Raw genomic sequence first — 20,543 nt, 5'->3', positions numbered from 1 at the left:
TGTACATAACAGCAACTTCAGATAATGAACCAACCAATAGATCGGGATATTCATTCATATCCATGTCCAAACCACCATCCAATGAATATCCGAACCCCGTTACATTAAAGTCGATCAACCCTGATTCAGTAAGGTTGTATGCATGGATCACCTGTCAATCATGTGTGATGTCATTGTGTGTGATGTCATCGTGTGTGATGTCATTGTGTGTGATGTCATTGTGTGTGATGTCATTGTGTGTGACGTCATTGTGTGTGATGTCATCGTGTGTGATGTCATTGTGTGTGATGTCATTGTGTGTGATGTCATTGTGTGTGACGTCATCGTGTGTGACGCCAGCGTGTGTGACGCCATCATGTGTGATGTCATCATGATGTCATATACACTAACCTGTGCAGGTTCCTCATAAACCCCTAGATTGGGGTCAGGATTGCCATGGAATATATACACGGNCCCCGACCCCTTATCAGCCCCAGGAGCCCCAATAGCGACGTCGTTTGTCCCATCCATGTTGATATCGCCCAATGTTGATATAGAGTTCCCAAACGATGAGTCAACATCGCCGTATAATCTGTGAGTCATCATTATTGGTCTTATTTCTTACATATAACGGAACACTTACATCTTGGTGGGCGTTGGACCAATCTTGCTTAACCCCTTGTTTACGTAAATATAAACGGCTCCCCCATATCTTTCCTCCTTGTCGTAATATTGTGGAGCGCCAACAAGCAAATCCTCGCGTCTGAAACATCAATACATGGTATATATTGCATCAATACATGGTATATATTGCATTAATACATGGTATATCACACAGAACTTACCCGTCCCCTGTTATATCGATGACTTTTACATCGTATCCGAACGATGACGCAAGATTTTCACCTTGGAGGATTTCCTTCATCGTCAGCACTTTAGCTACACCTGGTGGTACATAGATATATTATATAACAACATAGAAACAACATATCGAACATAGAAACAACATACACAAAATAGAAACAACATATCAAATAGAAACAACATACACAACATAGAAACAAAATACACAACATAGAATCGACATATCGAACATAGAAACAACATACATAACATAGAAACGACATACACAACATAGAAACAACATACACAACATAGAAACAACATACCATCCTCCTCTTTCTCAAACACCACCACGCTTCCTGTATCGTTGGCACGAGGAGCTCCGGCTACATAATTGATGAACCTTCCGTATAATCTTCCCGTGTCGAGCGAAAAACCTGGATGGTTGGGTGCTTAAACATGGATGGGTTGAATTATTTATCTTTGTGTGGCAGTCGTCATAACACGGGTGTTCTGTTTCATACACCTCGTGTCGGTTTTAAATTACCCAATTTATATATTTTCTTTTTATTTTAAAATTTAATGTAAGAAACATAAAAAGAAAGAAAATTAAAATTTTGTTGATTGGTTTCATGCTGTAGCTGGAACCCTGTGATTGATTGGTTTGAACATGTGCAGGCTTGTGATTGGTTGGTTTGAACATGTGGAGGCTTGTGATTGGTTGGTTTGAACATGTGGAGGCTTGTGATTGGTTGGTTTGAACATGTGGAGGCTTGTGATTGATTGGTTTGAACATGTAATGTTTTGCGTTTTGTTTCAAAATCACAAATATGAAGTTTCATTGGAACCTTTTTTGTCTCAAGGTCCATATCATGCAAACTATCTTCCTGCTACTTGTGATGAACTACAACTAACAATTACTCTCCATGATTCCCATGCACATGACAACGCATGCCATCATACCGAGGTAAGAGTTTTGGGCCACTGGCTCCTTGCGTAACCTTAACGGCAACTCAGGGACCCAAGCTTTTTCACTTCTAAACCATTGATCTTGACCTTTTACACTGTCAGTAGCTAACATGCCTTTAAACATAAAGTTTGGGTTAAAAACAACCCGTATAAACCCCCTTGTCACATACGACCCCCTGTCCCATACGACCCCCTGTCCCATACGACCCCCTTGTCCCATACGACCCCCTTGTCCCATACGACGCCCTGTCCGATACGACGCCCTGTCCGATACGACGCCCTGTCCCATACGACCTCCTTGTCCCATACGACCCCCTGTCCCATACGACCCACGACCAATGCCATGAAAAAACACAACAACTTCAACATAAAACATTTAAAAGTTCAAAAGTCAGGGAAACAATGTTGTATTTCACCCATATACAATGTTGTATTTCACCCATATACAATGTTGTATTTCACCCTTATATAGTGTTGTATTTCACCCTTATATAATGTTATATTTCACCCATATATAATGTTGTATTTCACCCTTATATAATGTTATATCACCTATATACAATGTTGTATTTCACCCATATATAATGTTGTATTTCACCCTTATATAATGTTATATCACCTATATACAATGTTGTATTTTTTACCCATGTAACTATTCTGATGGATACTTCCTTTAACATCACCGTCGTCGCTCCAAAGCTCAACGGGGAAAAACGACTGTGCCTGTAGCTCATTTGAATAAACAGCTCCTAAATATTCATCACAAACTTGTTTATGATGTCACACATACGTGTTATGATGTCACACATAAGTACTATGATGTCACACACAAACAATCACATATACAACCTGTCCAATGTAGAGGGCCGGGCATTCCAAACACAATGTCCTCATCCACATCGTCAGCGAATGCAACTGACGTACCAGCTTGCGAATATCCATAAAATGCTTGCGTGTATGAACCATCGGGATCAAGTTTACCTTTAACATGTATTGTTATATAACAATCTACATTATATGACATCACAATACACATTATGACATCATACCCACCTATACAAGGTATATGTTGGCTTTGAAATTCAATAGGTTGAAGATTATTCTTGAGTACATAACATCTGCCTAATTCAGCCTCCCATATAATCCCCCTGCTACCCCCTCCTCCACGTATAGTGAACTTATGGGCACATACCTTCATGATGGGGTTAATATATTAGTACCAGCATCTACTTGTGTTCAACCCAAACTTACAGCTACTTTCCCCCCCGGTTTCTGTGGACGAACCACGACGCCCAACCATTGGTTTGAATTGTTTACTTGCAATGAATTTGCTGGAATATATTCAAATGTAAGTTGGCTGCAACAACAAGTATATTAGCAAATACAACAACAACAACGATCGACAACAACAGTCGACAACAACAGTCGACAACAACGATCGACAACAACGATCGACAACAACGATCAACAACAACGATCGACAACAACGATCAACAACAACGATCGACAACAACGGTCGACAACAACAGTCGACAACAACGATCGAAAACAACGATCGACAACAACGATCGACAACAACAAACCCACCTTGTGGCAGAGGTGTCCCGATCACTGAAGCAAATATTATTTTAGCGTTAACATTGTTTGATAATTATGACATCATAATACCTGCATCATCAATAACAATGGATTGACAACCATTCTTGTTCATGTTCACCCCACATTTAAACAAAGCTCCCGGCTTGTATGAGTCCTCACTATGGTAGCCCTCGGCATCGGCTGTGGGGGCCCCGACCAACATTCTGTTCGTCATATTTAACTATGATGTCATATTTAACTTTGATGTCATAATCAACTATGATGTCATAATCAACTAAGATGATCTATGCTAACGAACCTGATAGTGAAGATCAAACTAATTGAAACAATTAGAATGAAATTAAAAGCAAAACGAAAGTCGTTAAAACTTGCAACGGGTAATAACTTGTTGCATCTATAATATCTATCTATGATGTCATAATGGTGGCTACAGTTTAACAAACATGTTATAATAAAACTGAATGATCAATAATTTAATCAGGAAACCAAATATTGACCTATATAAAGTAATTAATACACGACCATGTTAATCAACTTACACGGCATCATTTAGGTTGGTAACATCTTCTGTGACGTGGTGTAAAGCTACAGATAATCCAAACAAGCTGCCAGGTGGCCCAACTTTTATTATAGGTAATCTGGAATATATATGTTCGTGATATATGTTACACCAATGTTATTCACGGGTTGAAAACAATTTGTCCGCGCAATATCCAACATGGCTGCATGTTGCTCTTGCGATTTCAATTGAAAATAGGAAACAAACTTAAACACAACTCATTGAAAGTAAATGCAGAAACAGACCACAAAAGTTTGCCATACATATATACACCATGTTAATATGAAGTAGCTTGTTTTAATATTTGTAGCGTGGCCGACCAATAAAGATTGACAGCGTTTGTTCATTCACAAACCTCCAACTTCATTTGCATAAATTTTGGAAAACCCTTATTATTATTATTAACGTGATACAAGAAATCATATTTATTAAAAATTTTCGAAGTTTCTTCTCCCACCCCACAAGCCTCGATCAGGGAAAACGAAATGTCAGAATTATACTACGTTGTATGCGTACCATGTATTCTACATTATTAGCAGAAGTAACATTATGTTCATATACTTCATATTAGAAACATTATCATAATTATCTTACCTGTCTTCTAAATTAAACGAACTGCATAGCAAAACAAGAAGGCTGAACAGTACAGAGAATAATACATCCTTCATTATTAACTCATATATACAAACAATTTATATGATTATATAAATCTAATAAGAATGATTCCTGTAAATAGGTTGTTGTTTATTTCTTGTCGCACTAATTATAGAAAACTTTTTTATACAAACTTTATTTATTTCTTCGAATACGATAGCGAAGTTAATTTAATAAAGAGAATGAACGATTAGAACAGACTATGAGTAAAAACTAACGACGGTGTAACGCTAACTAATCTTATACTGTCTATATAATACCCATCTTACCCCCCACGACCCATCTTACCCCCACATAGGAGTGGCTCGCCGGAAACAATAGAATTAATTTCACACCGATTCAAGATTATTCAACGTTTATCGTTTCCTGTCTACCGCCATCTACCGACTTTAATAATAATGGGGAGGACCGCTATAATTAGCGTGTTGGCGCTTTTTAATATTAATTGTATTATTAACATTATATTGTCACAATTATACATGGTGATGCAATAATACTTTTATCAATTAACTAGTATGACGTCATAAGACAGTAATGAGAAAATTTAAAGCATAATTACGTCATAAAAATTCCACAATGTCATGTTCACGAGCAATATGACGTCACAACGAGAGAGCAGAGCTCTTTGTGAATGAAGGTAAACGCGTTTGGTGGAACTTTTGTTTCCGTGAATTTAAAGATTAATTTTTAATCTAAACATCCATTTTAAAATTGCTAATTATATTTTATGTGATTTTAAAACGCGCGAAACTTTAAGATGAAACGCAAATATGAATTGATCTTCGTACCTTGATATCGAGCAATACAGAATGTTAAACTTATTGTGGATCCGGGTTAGCTCGACAGCGAGCATGGTGGTTATATTCGTGTTGTTACGTCATATGTTTATGGAATTGCGATGAGACGTGCCTTATGTGACGTCACAACGCAACAAACCATTATTCATGACGTCACTATTAAAATAACTTTTTTATGGATGTGACGTCATCATTACGTCATCAGGATATTTTATTGCAACGAATCTACCAGGAAAGCCATTGTTACATAAGGATAAATAAGAATCATAGTTTGTGACGTCATAATATACAATAATGATGCAATACAGGTGATTGTTTGAATTATTTAATAACAATGAACGTTTATTCGATGCTGGAATATTCAACTGCAGATGACGATCGACGTGTTTTCCTTTCAACCACGAAGAAAGATGACGTACCCCCCACAGCGAACACGACTAGTATCAATAGTTGCCACTTTAGTGCAAGATGGGAGCTATAGAAGAAACCGATCGCTGCTGCTAACGACTGCGGGACAACATGGCTTGTTAGGTGGGAGAAGCGTGGTCGCTACGTCCAGCAGTTAAACAAGTTAATAAGGTTAGTTTTGCAGCAGGTAGAAAGTATGCACATAATACACACGACCCGCACAATGGGGCGGAATCTATCTATCTATATTAAGCGGAAACGCTAAGCTGACAACGCTTCCTGGTCATCTATTGTTACGTCACACACGTCATACACGTCACAATTCTCATAACAATAGTTTGTGTTTATGACGACACTTACCTGTTCGAATTTGAATAACGCGAACGCAGGAGCGCTGTTGTCCGGGTAACAAGTGCCGATTATTGCGTAACATTGGGTGTTGAAGCAAGCGTCCGCTAGACCAAGGAGGAACCCGCACGACACGGCAAGATATTGGCTGTGAGTAGGTTGTGTGTACGGACATGTTAGCAGAAATCAGGTTTAAAACAAAGGTATTGGCAGCAAAATAACAGCCGTTATAGCACGTTACGGGTAAAACAAGAAAAAGGTCAGAAAACGTGGCGGCTTTGTCTACGAATAAACTTACAGTAGGTTGTATTTAATAAAAAAAGAAGAAGATATAATTAGACGAAAAGTTTGTGTAAAAACACGAGGTTTAGAATCGACGGTTTGTTGAACCACGAATATAGGCGTGTAGGGGGCGTGGCTTCGTCCGGCAATCTTAGGATGATGCGTCATATTCTGTTTATTACTGCATTGACGTCAAGTTTGACCCAAAGTGACCTGCTTAAACGAAACACCTATTGTTAGTCATGGTGCAGTCGTAGAATGGATGATCGTGGGCGACAAACGTGGTGGCAAGGGTTGTATTTAAATTAGTGGTTTGTTGTTTGTGTGGTATCTTACAAGAGTTTTGCTAGTTGTGGATCAGGTATTGCTGCGCGAATCTCGTCACGAAACAAGTATATTAGAGCAGAAGATATATTTATTGTATTTGAATATAAAAGACGGACGATTTCATTTTACATGAAACATAGCTTTTATTAAACATTTCGTTGGTCGTATAAAGATTGTAGAGTAACAATATTCGTTTATCGTTTGTTGTTTAGCCTCATATAAGTTCGCGTAGATACAATAGGTCGTATATTTAACTCATGTAAGATGGCTGAGCCCGAACCAGGTGTATATGGCGAACCCGAACCCTCGGTCGAACCCGAACCCCCTTCAGTAGGATTCGAACCCGAACCCACATGGACATGGGCCGAACCCGAGCCCTCGGTTGAACCAGAGTTCCCCTCGGTGGGATTGGAACCCGAGCCTACATGGGTAGGAGTCGAACCTGAGCCATTCAATCGAACAGGTATGTTTGTGGCGTATTAATCGTGGTTTGTGAGGTATTACCCTAGTTCGTGACGTATTGCCGTGGTATTTATTTTTTAAATACAGAAATTACGACATGTATATATTTAACGATGTATATATTTAAATGACGTTTCTACTATTTAAAATATCGCTTATGACGTATGAATAGGTTTGCCGGAGATATACGCGGAACCAGAGGCATTGTTTGGTCATACTTCGCACAAAGTCGCACTAGCAGTGTTGGCTGGGGTTTTAGGGTTGTTGATCGTAATGGAGAATATAATTTTACTGTGGACGATATACAAGGGGAAGCCCCGCCAACTACAATCATTTAATTACTTTATCGCGAATCTTGCACGTGAGTTGTTACGTCATAATCACCTTGTATAACGTCTTATGTTTCCACGAATTGTGATGTCATATTGTAGAATCAAGGTTTTGTTTAAAGTTATTGTGACAATAATTAACCGCGCGTCGCGCTAACCTGAATTGAACTTTATGACGTAACAATACGTAACAGTGGCGGATCTGGTTGGGGGAATTCAACTTGTATGGTTCGGTTGTTTTCATCAAATATTGGATTTCTATAAACCCGACATTTATATTCTCACCATGTGTTCGGTGTGGTTGGCATCGGTGGCTTCATCAATATTCGCGTTGTGTCATTTCGCGTGGCATCGGTGAGTATTACGTCATAATCGTGTTGTTACCAACTAACGCCACCATGCGGACAGGTTATGCATCGTGCGGAACCACACGGGGGCGCCAACGTCAACACGTATGGCAATAGCAGCGGTTGGCTTATCGTGGTTGTTACCGATGTTAATATTGGTGGTTCCTCCTTTAGCTGGCTGGAACTGCAGCGGGTGTATGGGTATGACGTCATAATAGTGTTTGTGACGTCATAATGACGTTTGTTTACAGGTATGAAGAGATGCAAGAAGCAATGTTCGAGTGTGTTGTACCCATTCACTCGAGGGTATACGTTGTTAGTCACTTGTTTGTTGTATTTCGCTATCGTGTCGTTGTTCGTTGTATATGGGTGGATTTATATGGCTGTACATAGAACGTGAGTGGTTTGTGTTTATGTTTAATATCCCCGCATGAACCAATCTACACTACAGGTTACCACGAGTGAAAAATAAAGGAATGCAGCGTCGTGAAGTCTCCATGATTAAAACAACAATGATTATCCTTGCATTGTTCACAATATCTATGCTACCAGTGGCTGTATTGTTAACTATTGATTACGTAACAATGGAATATAATTCACACCTCATTGTGGCTTTTCAGGTGATTTCCCTAATCTATGATGACATCATGTTATAATGAATGAATGTAACTTATTTATCCTCGCATGGTGGGGTAACGACAGTCGTTATAACACAGGTGTTCTATTTCATACGCCTCGTGCCCGCTTACAAGTTACCTCGTATGTAACTTTGTGGGTGATCGTTTTTTTCTGTACGTCTAACAATTTAGACATCCCTTTAGTGACCACTGGGCTGAAGCAATTGCAGTTTATTGTCTTGCCCAAGGACACATACGCCCACAATGATAGCGGCGACAAGCCTTGAACCCATTAACCTTTGTATTTTACCCACACAGATAGCTACAGTGGTGAGTTTCGTCAACTCGTTGTGCAACCCATTGTTATACGCACGAAGGTTACCAAGCATGAGGGAAGCAGCATGGAGGTCCATTGGGTTGGGGGGGAGTGATAGTAGGGGAGGGTGTAGCGAGGGGAGGAAGAGTGGGGTGCTATCGGAGGTGGGTCACTGTTGATGATGTCATCATGTGTTGATGATGTCATAATATATGTTTGTTTAAAAAACGAAGAACCCACCAACGGACACAATGGAACAAAATGAAACAACAATGAACCAACAATGCCCATTATGACATCACTATGTACATTATGACACTTACTTTGGGTAGATATATGCTTGATCGTGCGTCCCATGTATTGGAGCATCATCAGGTATATTGATAAATATGAGGAAGAATGAGGCAAGATGGACCACCCCCCCAAGAAGGACCACCGGGTCTCGTCCGTAACGCGTCAACTTTTTCCCAAAGATACCAAACAGTGCCCCACCTAGTGACAAGGGTTAATGTTGTATCTATGCTATGTACATGAATAAATAAATGTGAAAAGTTGATAATTTAGACGCAACCCATTAGGGACCACTGGGTTGGAGCAATTGTAGTATATTGCCCAAGGACACACCACAATGGTACCAGCGACGAGCCTTGAACCCATACTCACCTAATATCTCTCCCACTCCAATCATGATTCCCGTCAACCCCACAAGTTTATCGGAATCCTCGCCGAACATCTTGGTTGCCCCAACGGCTGTCGTGTACACCCCGCTGAAGAACGTCAACTCAAGTCCAGTGTAAAAGAACGTGATACTTAATATCATCATGTTGGGCGTCATGAACAATCGAACCGAGTCAACTGGAACAATTAACATTATGATGTCATAGTATAAACTCTTTTTACGGAGATTAAAATGGGTCTGCGGCTCGTTAGTAAAAAAGTTCGGGTAGCTTTGTTGTAAGCCAAGATGGTTATGACATCACAGTTATTAATTATGACATCACAATACTCACGCAATGCCTCCCAAGCTTCCTTCAATGGTGATTTCTCTCTGTTGTTAAACAATGATCATTGTTGCATAAGAATCAAGTAAATTTAAATATTTTCACCTGACTTCAACTTGATTTTCGTCAGTTGTTTCATCGTCAACTTCTGGTGGTTGAGTTGGCTGACGCATTAATATGAAGAGTAGAGCCGTACCAAGGGCACAAACCGAGGTAAGGGCGATATATAGCGGGATACGCTGGTGATCTACGAACAATGTACAGGTTGTGTCATTACAAACACCTTCTTATTAGAACTTTATAATTGTTTAATGTTGTTTACATTGTATTATTCCAAAACATTATTTCTTTTTTTATCAATAAGCGGGTTTTAACAACTGTTGTTACGACCGGTGTTTTCACTTTTGTAAAAAATTTTTGGTTCTTCGTTATCGGGACGAAGTGACAAAATAAATTTCATTCATTTATAAAACTCAGCTGCGACAGAAACATGCAGATATATCTCATTTACCTAATATAGTCGTAACGCCCTGCCATGCAAAGAACACATAAATATTCCCAATCAACAAACTGCATTGTAGCATGGCCCAGAATATCCCGCTGTTCCTGCCCATTGTTACCTCATCAGAGTTCATTGTTAAGAAAGCTCCTTGCCCCGTCCATAATACTATAATCAATGTATTGTGATGTCATAATGACAACACCAGTTGTGATGTCATAATATAATCTTTACATTGTTCTAGTACTTCATGAACAAATATTTGTTGTAACTTTTGTTTAAACTAATGTTGTCGTCACAGTGGTGGTAACATCCGTTGTCATTACGGTTACGATTTCTTTGCATTTCCTATTACAGTAGTTGGTTGGTCGAAACACAATAGTTATGACATCACAAACACAATAGTTATGACATCACAAACACAATAGTTATGACATCACAAACACAATAGTTATGACATCATAATACCTGCTGCTCCGATCCCAATTAACACTGATCCGATATACAGCGTGGCTGTCACTGGTTTGATGAAACTCGATAAGTATAATCTGTGATGTAACAATCAGTATTTATTCACCAATAACGCGACTTTTGCCGCCCGACATATTGGGATATATTTTGATTACTTTCCTAATGCTGATAAGTGTGTACTAATGTATTAACAGTTATTGCAACAAATAAAATGGTAAATTAACGATAATTAAACTCACGTGTAGGTAATCCCACCGAACACCATCGAGTATTTCGCTCCCAACAAACTCACCACTGAGGGCGCTAACCAGTTGGCGAACGCAAACACGATGTAAATGATCGCAAGGCTACAATAGAAATATCATTAGGAAAACCCCCCCACAACAAATTTTTTTTCCCCCACAACCCCCATAAACATTTTTTTCATATAACCACACATAAACATCATATTAACACACATAGAAATCATATAACCACACATAGAAATCATATAACCACACATAGGGGGGGGGGGGGAAAATTTTTTTCATATAACCACACATAGAAATCATATAACCACACATAGACATCATATATAAACATAGACACCATATAACCACACATAGATATCATATAAGCACACATAGACATCATACACCTTGTATATCCATCACCATGATACGTCACTGTCCCGTTAACTTTCGTCTCGTTCTTGTAACTGTTCAACACCGTTTGCTGGAACAACAAGGATTGTAATTTAAATCAAACTAATGTATGGAATATAATTGTCAGTTGGCTCATATCAACCCCAGGGTTCAAGACTTGATGCTGCTACCATTGAAAGGTCCCTTTAAACAATGGTTGCAGCTCCCCCCCCCATAATTCCCCCCACACCCACAACAACTATAATCACCGATGAAACTTTAAAAAAATTAGACTGTAGGTATCAGACCTAAGAAATATTTTGAAATTTAAATTTTGATCGAAGTTACAGCCATCAAATAACACCGTATTACCTCAATCATTCCACAAGTTTGGAATCCAGTGAACATTAACATAAAAGCAAATCCAAGAACAATAACATTGTAAAACTTGAGGGTAGCTAACTCCATTGTTCATCTACTTCTGCAAAACAATTGCATGCGTGATGTCATAATACAACACAATTACAAATGATTTTGCAAAATTTAGTTTAATTTTTTCATTAAATGAATATTAACTACGGCTTTATGTTTATTGTTTCGTCATAATATTCAATTGAACTTTTTCAAACAATCGTGACGTAACAATGAAATTGCAATTCTTATCATGTTACGTCACAATAGTTGTTGACAATTTTAAATCACGGGATTTAAAGGGAAAGTCCCTGTTTCGAGATTAACATATTACAATAACAAGAGAGCTAAGCTTTAATCAACGTGCACGTAGTTCCCAACTTTATTTATCTGCACGAAAACCTTTTTTTAACTACTTTATTTACATACAACTCACTGTGATATATTGTATGTTGGGTTTAGCAGCCGCGCTTTTATTTGACAATTTCGCTCAAGTAGTTTTACCCGAAGCGTGTTTTAACGACCATTATCACACATGCAATATACCTATACGTCTTTGTTAAACATCAGCTTCCAAACTTTAGTTTATTTAAAACGAATAAAAAATATTAAAAATAGAAACACAGTGTTTTACAACGTAGCTAAGAACTTAATTAAAACAGTTGATATCATGTTTACGCAGTTTAAGGTTCAAATCTTTCTCTTGCTCCAATAGTTGATTTGCGTGTCTCACATAAGCCTCGTGTTTTTGCTGAAACTTCTTCAAGTCGTTCATCGCGATGTTGCGTTCATTTTCAGCTTGTTGGACCTGTAATATATTCATATAATCTAACATTGATCATCAACCTCATATCAACACATACCCTTATATTAACATCTGCCAGATTAAGTTTCCGTTTATAATCGGCCTCCATATCCTGAATAACTTTATTCTTCCTCGTCAAAGTTTCGGACAAAACTTGAACCTCAGATTGCCGTTCTTGTAATAATCGACCTCGGTTCATTACCTGTGACATCACTGGATGTATTATGACATCACTGATGATATTATGACAATACAAATACCATTCATACCTCATCTACTAATTGTTGATTCTTTTTCTTCAACCCTGCAACTTCACTTTTACTTCTACTTTCAGTTTCTTCAGTTTTTATCTTTAAATTCTCATTTTCATTTCGCTTTAATTCGAGTTGAACTTTTCTTTCTTTTAATTTTTTTTCAATTTTATCAACCTGATAATAAACATGATTTAATAGATAGGCACCATTTTGATTGACAGCTTACTTTTGATTGACAGTTAGACTCCACCCCTCGCAACTTTGACTCCACCCCTTCCAACAAATTCTTCAATTCAACGATTTCTTTACCAGATTCCATTAGTTCGTTTTGTAATTCCAGTATTTTGTCGTCTTTTTCTTTGATACTCTCTGTAACGTTATTGTTCAGATATTCAAGTTATCATTAAATAATAAACAAGAAACAACAAGTTTTTACCCGAAAATAAATCTTTATTTTCCCGAAGAAGTTTTTGATTTTCATTCATTAATTCTTGACAATTATTTTTATAAAAATCTTTAAATTTAATCATTTCGACGTGATTCTCTGACAGTTCATCAAACCTTAAAGACTTGGTTTTAAATTTTAAATAAGTTAAATAAATCCAATCCTACCGCCGTTCGAGTAATTTACAAAGTTTTTCTTTTTCTTTCAACTTTTCTTTCTCTTGCTCTTTAAGGATTTCCAATTCCTCGTTAATTTCTTCCAACACCTATCGATGATTAAAATGGAAAAAGAAAGTTATGTTAACAATATCGTTTATACATTACGGTATCTATTCTAAATACATACGACTTATTATCCGAATGTCACTCTCTTTTTTCACAAGTGGGCGCTTATTTTTTTTATTATTTTCTGAGGACTTTGAAAAAACGGCGTTTTTGTGACATATAAAACGTGTACTGGTATAGTATTTCAATATTTTATAAAAAATCTTTTACTAACAGTAAGTTTTACAGTTTACAGACATAAAACTAAACCCTAACCCCCTAACCGCTAAACAAAACGTATTGCACTGTGCGGAGCTTGAACCTGGTAAGAACGAAACAAAGAGATTAAACGACGGCACGCTAACCGTTACACCACAGAGCCGACGATAGTAAACATATCGAAAGGGCGTATATAACCTACCTAATTTGGGAAAGATGTTCTTACTAGTGTGTTATATATTTATAAAGGTATTTTTAATATTTAAGTAATTTGTTTTACACTTATTACCAATTTAAAGTGTTTCTTTGTGTATTTTTTTTTAAATTCTAAACTTAATAAGAGCGCCCACTTGTGAAAAAAGAGAGTGACATTCGGATAATAAGTCGTATGTATTCTAAATGGTATGCCAAAAAATTAGATCACCTCTGTAACTCAGGTTCAAGACTCAACGCTGCTACAATTGTGGGCGTAAGTGCCTTTGGGTTGTTTAAATTGAGAAACATACATACCAATCACATCATTATGACATCACAATCACCTTGGTCCGATTTAAATTTTCATCAGCTCTTAGTTTAAGGAAACAAATAAGTTGTCCTTGCTCTTCGATACGGGATCGTAACATCGCGTTCTCTGATTGGTCCGTTTGTTTATCGCCATTCTATCAAAACATTAATTAATACTATGTTGACACTAAAGTTTTGTTTCAATTGTTGTTAAATTTAAATTCACGCATAATAATGATCGTTTAATTGAATTAATGTCATGACAGTTGTGGGTGATAATATAAAAATCAACTAATTGCCATGTTTTTATCGAATAAACGTCAATTTATTTCAAGCTTTAAAGTTATAATTAGTAATTTGATTACTTGATTATTCAACAAAATAGTTCTTAAATCTTCTGGCTTACGAGTTGGCGACGCCATCTTTGTTTGTAAACAAGCGTATTTTGACAAAATTTAACCCGGCAGTGCTTACCAAATAAACATTTCGAAGTATTTATAATAGATGTCTGTAATGTATTATATTTTGGGGGGGAAAGTCATCAAACCAAATCTAACGTTTTTTAAATTAAAATAGTTGTAAAACATAGACGAGTTAAATGGAAAAAAATATAAATTGATAGTTTTAATTCATGTAACCTTATATTTAACTATTACAAAGTATTTCATTGTTTTGTAACGAAACCGATTGTGATTGCAATTACGTCATAATCTGCATCAAAATATTTTTATTTGCGTAGTTACGAACATTTTATTTGTTGCTAAAGCGTCTAAATTATATTTTTCGCATTAAAATGTGGAGTTCGAGCGCTGCCGGAGATGCCCCGTTAAATCCAGGTAAGAAATTCATTGTTTAACTTGTTAGTGGTTTATTTAAGCGTTTACTTACAGCGTAGCTGGTTAATATAGATGACCGGGGGCCGAACGAAGACAATGTCCATGCGTTGCAACGAACATGGGATGTTTTTAACGATCTCAAATCGAAAGGATTGTTCTTCGATGTTGTTCTGACGAGCAAAGATGGCGTCAGCTACCCAGCGCACCGGATCATACTTTGTACATGCGGAGATTATTTCAGGTAGTTATCGAGTCATATTCGTTATATTATTACGTCATAACCCCTTGGTAATAACAGGTCACTATTCAGCGGTCGTTGGCGAAGCAGCAACGATAGTGAGATCCGAATGCCAAGCGTTAGTTCTGGCGTATTGTCGCATATCCTCGACTTCGCTTACAAACGCGAGGTAAATTTATCGTCGCTGGATGATGCTAAAGAGTTGTTGGTGGTTTGCGATCACCTTGGTATGGTGGAAGCCGCCCAACTATGCAAGACCTACGTCATCAAACATCTGGATTGTTATAACTGCATTGAGTTGTGGAACTTTGCAAGGTATCGTGTAAATGGCTTATAGACGCTACCCTGTATAACGTCAATAACCATGACGTCATAATATCCACAGAAAGTACAATTGTTTCTCGCTCGCTGAATCTTGTGTTTGTTACGTCACAAAGAACATTATCGAAGTCGCTTTATACAAATCATTCGTCGAATTAAGCGTAGATGACGTCATGACAATACTCAACGATGATTCGCTGAATATTCGGAAAGAAAATTTCGAATTCTACCTTTGTGTCAGGTTTGTGACGTTCTATGGTTGTTGTGGCGTAAGAAATTGAAACAATTCCACAGGTGGGTACGTCATAAAGAGCACGAACGTCTGGAACAATTAGACAATCTGCTTCGGTGCGTTCGCCTTGGGACAATGGGGCTCGATTGTCTTGAACGAAGGGTCCTCAAACATAGATATATTATAAAACAACAACCTAGCAGGTATGTAGCGCCAACTAGCGAGCATATATAACTATGGAGTAAGATGATAAGCACATGTTATCCCATATTTCCTGGTGGTGTTTTAACATTTGTTTATCACATATAGCAACTAATAGATTGTATGTTAACCTATGACGCCACAAAGGTATTTCGTTGAACACGTGATCGATGGATTGAAGCGTCACAACCGCGTTGATGACGTACAAAGCCCCACATATGTCACAGAGCGACCCCGACACCCACAAAGCCTTATATTGGTGGTTGGAGGTTGGAGCAATGAAAGCCCAACCCGATCATCAGAGGTTTACCAACCTAGGATGAAACGGTGGATTCCAGCTTCGAGGTGCTTCCCCAATCTGCTGCGGGTACGTCATCATATATAGTGTGACGTCATTAGTTATACTTTGAGGCCACGCCACACAAAGATAAACGAAGTGTATGGAACAGAACACCCGTGTTATAATGACCGCCCTGCGAGGATAAATAAGTTGATTGTGTTACAGAAACCCCGGGCTTACCATGCTGTTGTATACATGGGTGGGTGGGTATACGTGATCGGGGGGTTCGATGGCGAGACGACGTTTAATTCATGCGAGAGATTCAACGTTGTTAGCGGCGGGTGGGAGGAGAGGTGTGGGATGAAGCATAGGTGAGTTGGTTTAACACTGAGTTGGAGCAATTGCTGCTGTGGCTTGCCCGAGTATATATATACCCATAAAGTTAGCAGCAACAAGCCTCGAACCGATATACACTCTGGGCTAGAGGCAGACGCCAACCATTGTTGGGTTGACAGCCGCATGAGGTATAACCATCGTGTATATTACAGACGGTGTTATGTCGGCGTAGCAATGTTGGGGGGTGAGATCTACGCGGTGGGCGGTAAAGGTGGCGAGCAGGAGGGGGACCGGTTAAAGTCTGCAGAGAAATACCACCCAGTGTTGAACGTTTGGATTCAACTTCCTGATATGTTGGAACGAAGAAGCGACGCTGGTAACCATTGTTAACCCTGTGTTATACGTCATAATCATGATATTGTTACAGGGGCGTGTAGCGTTGGTCGCCTCGTGTTCGTGGCTGGGGGTTTCACCGGTTTCCAATGTGTTTCCTCTGTTGAGTACTTCGACACCGTCAGCCATCAATGGTCCCGTGTTGCTCCAATGCAAGTACCAAGGTCAGGGTTGAGCGTTGTGGCTTACAAAGGTAGCTTGGTGGTGTTGGGTGGCTTTGATGGTAGAGATCGGTTGAATAGTGTTGAAGTGTATGACGTCATCAATTCTAGATGGGATGTGATGACGTCAATGATGACGAAGAGGTGGGTTGATGACGTAGGTGAGGCAGGCGGGTTAATATATATATTTTACAGATCTAATTTTTGTGCTTGTATAATGGATGGTAGCATCGTCGTCATGGGAGGATTCAATTCACCTTCCACTTGTGACGTAGTAGAGTATTTTGATGACGCGGATGACGTATGTCGCAATGAGGGGGTTACCCGTTTATTGGATGGAGTTGGGCACGTAAGTGATGAGAAGAGGGAATCTCCTTTAAAAGAGAAGACACACATGGGTGAATGGCGCCACCTTGCGCCGATGACGGTCAGCAGAAGCGCGTTAAGTTGTTGCGTCATAAACGAACTTTCACCGAGTTTTTTATTTTCAATAACATCAAATAAACAATAAAATATATGACGTCATAATCAAATTTATTAAAAAAAAAGTTTTCCGTTTTCCATAGAAACATTAATGCAGTTTTCTATAGAACATCATTCAGTTTAACATAGAAACACCATTTCAGTTTAACATAGAAACACCATTTCAGTCTAACATAGAAACACCATTTCAGTCTAACATAGAAACACCATTTCAGTCTAACATAGAAACATCATTTCCTCCTTGACTCCACAAGCGTCGTCGCCAATGAAATAATTTCTTGGTTCTTAATTTTCCCTTCAATGAAAAAAACAATTGACATTCACACAATACACACAGTGATGTCACAAACCATCAACGGAGTCGTAGAATTCTTGTAAACACATTCCTTCCCCTTCTTCATAATGGCGGGCTTGTAGAATCATCTCGAATCGATCGAGGTCCTTCACGTATCTCGCCTCTTCCGTAGATTGGGATTCATATTCCTGCGGATTTTTCAGCTTTGTGTTGTAGGGCAACAACAGTCGTTATAACACAGGAGTTCAAAACATTTTGTTTTACCACGTAAGTAAATAAACATAGAAACAACAAACCTCGAACAACTCCATGATTTCCGTAGCAGCTTCGTCCGGTAACAACGAAGATAATTCTTGCATCGCCTTCTATTGTTACAAAATAATCAAAGTTTGTTACAAATTTAAAATCAGGTTAAACTAAACGAAAAGAAGAAAGTTCGTTAAAACACGCTATGGGTAAAAAGTTTTTCAGTAAAAATGTGGTTTAAAATCGTGGCTCCTAATCCCACAATACAGCATAAATCGACTCTGTTTGAGTTGTATTTGATTAAAACAAAATTTAATAACAACCGTGAATATTTATATTATCGTCACCTTTTCTCTCGCGTGTTTTTCCTCTTTACTGACATTATCATAAGGTGTGATGTCTCCCACAATGCATTCGGCCATATCGTGTATCAGGCACAACTTTATGCAACTAAACAACAAATATTAAACAAGGAATGAAATAAATAACCAACCAACCGTGTCTTGTCCATTGTTGAGGAATTGTTACACAACATTGCCATTATCGACATTCTAGAATAGATGAAAAATATTTAAAACGAAAAGACAGGATATAGCGACAAAATGACATTTGTTAAATAAGCTTACGTTAAAACTGTTTACATTTAATTTGAAGAAGTGTGGTCGCCACACCCAGCCGACAGACAACAATAAGAATAATAGGTTTTGTTAATCTCTATGAATATGATAGCAGAGATTAATTAAAACCACGCAAAGGGAAGTAAATAATTCAATAACATCACCTGTACATGTGATCGCTCACGGACTCCGGGTCATTCACCCCCCTCATAACCCAACCACTTCTCTTGGTCCTCTATAAATATATGTTATATATAAGGGGGGGTCACCCATGATAAGTACTTGGTAACAATATACATCACGCAATGTACTTCCTACACCGAATACAAATCAACAACTTCATATAAATACAAACATAGGCCACTGGTGAAGAATCCTCCAGTCTGTTACATATTAGGCTGGTGGAAAGTGTTAGAGGTTGGTAGTTAGCAGGGGGGGGGGTTCTTCATCGCCACCAACAGAGGATAAATGTTCAAATACATTAATTATAACGATAACCATTGATAACTCACAAAGTTCCCACCCATATAAACAAACATAGACACACCTTTAATTTGCCGACCATCGTTAAGAACTTGATCATATCTGACGTCATTCTATTAGACGTCATAGTATCTGACGTCATTGTAGACATTTCAGAAGAAGAAACAATGCTGTATATGACGTCACATACACATGCGACCGAAGTATTAACCGGTACTTCCCCAATAGTGAAAACACCCAAAACAAATGAACCGTAACATTAAGTTTGCTACAAGAATACAAGCAACAATATTTCAATTGTTTCGCTTTATTTTGTTTCGCAGACAATGAAAATATACAATGTTAATAAATACGATATTGAATTTAAGATATCTATGGTTAAAGAATTTGGAAACCACGTGTTTAAATAAAATGATTTCTGAAAAATAAAAACAGAGTTAAAATACCTTCATAGTTTATGTGGCTGGCGTTGGTGGAAAGCCACTACGGCACGACAAGCCCCCAGCCAATGGTAGTGGGTTTCTACTCTGGTGAGAAACCCTTGCTGGATGTTACTGTCCACGCAGGTTAAAGAAACCCCATAGACAAAAATAATACAACGACGCACATCAATGTGCACAAGAAGGAACACACCAACAAAAAGACAAAACTAATACTATACGAGTGCAGCGACATACATGTGCCAAACATGCAACAAACACAACAGCTCAATCATACAAAAAGGGGACGCGGTCAAAAAGTAATTAACGCGAACATAATCATTGAAACATCTACAAATAAAATATGGTTCACACCCTGAAGGATAATCATCTGCAGTGTACACCATATTGAATGTCCGACCGCAAGGAGTCGAAGCCAACAGCAGCTCCGCATGTCCCAATCAAAAGGTAAGTCGCCATGTTGGTACCGCGATACTCTCGTCGTATCTTCACACAATATAATATCGCCTGGATGTTACGCACCGCGTCGACCGTTACGAAACTGCCTCAGGTTGTTACGAACCGCATTGACAGTGACCTAAATATCGAGCGTAGCATCACTGGCGGCGACTTCCACGCAACAAACTGACCGTTAAGTAACTCAATCAAAA

The 20,543-nt window shown here is 38.4% G+C and overlaps 6 protein-coding genes across 10 annotated transcripts in view; 2 read left to right on the top strand and 4 right to left on the bottom strand.

The window, feature by feature from the left end:
* The window catches only part of LOC100182673 (integrin alpha-7-like), a 5,112-nt gene extending 413 nt beyond the window's left edge, over positions 1-4,699 (bottom strand). The window contains exons 1-13 of the mRNA XM_026838036.1: positions 4,544-4,699; positions 3,930-4,028; positions 3,460-3,593; positions 3,379-3,402; positions 3,043-3,122; positions 2,845-2,983; positions 2,641-2,772; positions 1,786-1,905; positions 1,149-1,259; positions 825-924; positions 623-742; positions 391-571; positions 6-151 (exon numbers count right to left, since the gene is read on the bottom strand). Of these exons, the coding sequence (XP_026693837.1) occupies positions 6-151; positions 391-571; positions 623-742; positions 825-924; positions 1,149-1,259; positions 1,786-1,905; positions 2,641-2,772; positions 2,845-2,983; positions 3,043-3,122; positions 3,379-3,402; positions 3,460-3,593; positions 3,930-4,028; positions 4,544-4,617 (1,460 nt within the window). The 5' untranslated portion in view covers positions 4,618-4,699. The remainder of the gene's footprint in view (positions 1-5; positions 152-390; positions 572-622; positions 743-824; positions 925-1,148; positions 1,260-1,785; positions 1,906-2,640; positions 2,773-2,844; positions 2,984-3,042; positions 3,123-3,378; positions 3,403-3,459; positions 3,594-3,929; positions 4,029-4,543) is intronic.
* An 870-nt stretch (positions 4,700-5,569) lies between these two features.
* On the bottom strand, positions 5,570-12,086 carry LOC100177196 (UNC93-like protein MFSD11). 3 transcript variants are annotated; one of them, XM_002126053.5, is made up of 11 exons: positions 11,803-12,086; positions 11,445-11,521; positions 11,047-11,154; positions 10,805-10,884; positions 10,349-10,504; positions 9,943-10,084; positions 9,847-9,884; positions 9,500-9,691; positions 9,160-9,328; positions 6,169-6,304; positions 5,570-5,907 (listed from the first exon to the last, which is right to left on the bottom strand). In XM_002126053.5, exons 1-11 carry the CDS (start codon positions 11,896-11,898, stop codon positions 5,743-5,745), a joined length of 1,359 nt encoding a protein of 452 aa, XP_002126089.1. In that variant the 5' UTR covers positions 11,899-12,086; the 3' UTR covers positions 5,570-5,742. The 3 variants fall into 3 exon arrangements, with proteins under 3 accessions (XP_002126089.1, XP_026693842.1, XP_026693841.1); XM_026838041.1 differs by lacking the exons at positions 5,570-5,907; positions 6,169-6,304 and adding an exon at positions 6,343-6,651; XM_026838040.1 differs by lacking the exons at positions 5,570-5,907; positions 6,169-6,304 and adding an exon at positions 6,567-6,654.
* Positions 6,837-9,126, top strand: LOC108950202 (cannabinoid receptor type 1A-like). 2 transcript variants are annotated; one of them, XM_018815233.2, is made up of 7 exons: positions 6,839-7,228; positions 7,400-7,588; positions 7,751-7,910; positions 7,965-8,104; positions 8,155-8,299; positions 8,355-8,523; positions 8,839-9,126. In XM_018815233.2, exons 1-7 carry the CDS (start codon positions 7,030-7,032, stop codon positions 9,013-9,015), a joined length of 1,179 nt encoding a protein of 392 aa, XP_018670778.1. In that variant the 5' UTR covers positions 6,839-7,029; the 3' UTR covers positions 9,016-9,126. The 2 variants fall into 2 exon arrangements, with proteins under 2 accessions (XP_018670779.1, XP_018670778.1); XM_018815234.2 differs by lacking the exon at positions 7,400-7,588 and having other exon boundaries at positions 6,837-7,228.
* Positions 12,087-12,416: 330 nt separating the features above from the next.
* On the bottom strand, positions 12,417-14,807 carry LOC100185042 (coiled-coil domain-containing protein 89-like). The gene is made up of 8 exons (XM_002120865.5): positions 14,697-14,807; positions 14,367-14,486; positions 13,513-13,610; positions 13,337-13,461; positions 13,127-13,269; positions 12,916-13,074; positions 12,705-12,848; positions 12,417-12,649 (listed from the first exon to the last, which is right to left on the bottom strand). The coding sequence occupies exons 1-8, from the start codon at positions 14,751-14,753 to the stop codon at positions 12,491-12,493; spliced, it is 1,005 nt and encodes a 334-aa protein (XP_002120901.1). The 5' UTR covers positions 14,754-14,807; the 3' UTR covers positions 12,417-12,490.
* Positions 14,808-14,859: 52 nt separating this feature from the next.
* LOC100187430 (kelch-like protein 10) lies at positions 14,860-17,854 on the top strand. Its single transcript, XM_018815226.2, has 10 exons — positions 14,860-15,167; positions 15,240-15,408; positions 15,466-15,720; positions 15,791-15,967; positions 16,021-16,161; positions 16,307-16,526; positions 16,665-16,810; positions 16,988-17,151; positions 17,203-17,473; positions 17,525-17,854. The coding sequence occupies exons 1-10, from the start codon at positions 15,125-15,127 to the stop codon at positions 17,838-17,840; spliced, it is 1,902 nt and encodes a 633-aa protein (XP_018670771.1). The 5' UTR covers positions 14,860-15,124; the 3' UTR covers positions 17,841-17,854.
* Positions 17,845-19,678, bottom strand: LOC100179541 (HD domain-containing protein 2-like). Of its 2 annotated transcripts, XM_002125718.5 has the most exons (7): positions 19,518-19,678; positions 19,135-19,205; positions 18,851-18,904; positions 18,701-18,803; positions 18,404-18,472; positions 18,163-18,295; positions 17,845-18,107 (listed from the first exon to the last, which is right to left on the bottom strand). In XM_002125718.5, the coding sequence occupies exons 1-7, from the start codon at positions 19,602-19,604 to the stop codon at positions 18,043-18,045; spliced, it is 582 nt and encodes a 193-aa protein (XP_002125754.1). In that variant the 5' UTR covers positions 19,605-19,678; the 3' UTR covers positions 17,845-18,042. The 2 variants fall into 2 exon arrangements, with proteins under 2 accessions (XP_002125754.1, XP_026693844.1); XM_026838043.1 differs by lacking the exon at positions 18,851-18,904 and having other exon boundaries at positions 17,847-18,107; positions 19,518-19,653.
* Between the last annotated feature and the right edge of the window lie 865 nt (positions 19,679-20,543).

Source organism: Ciona intestinalis, unplaced genomic scaffold (assembly GCF_000224145.3).
Source record: "Ciona intestinalis unplaced genomic scaffold, KH HT000050.2, whole genome shotgun sequence".
NCBI classification, from domain to species: Eukaryota; Metazoa; Chordata; class Ascidiacea; order Phlebobranchia; family Cionidae; genus Ciona; species Ciona intestinalis.
The sequence above is the reverse complement of the archived record's forward strand: the minus strand, read 5'-3'. Positions and strand labels throughout refer to the sequence as shown.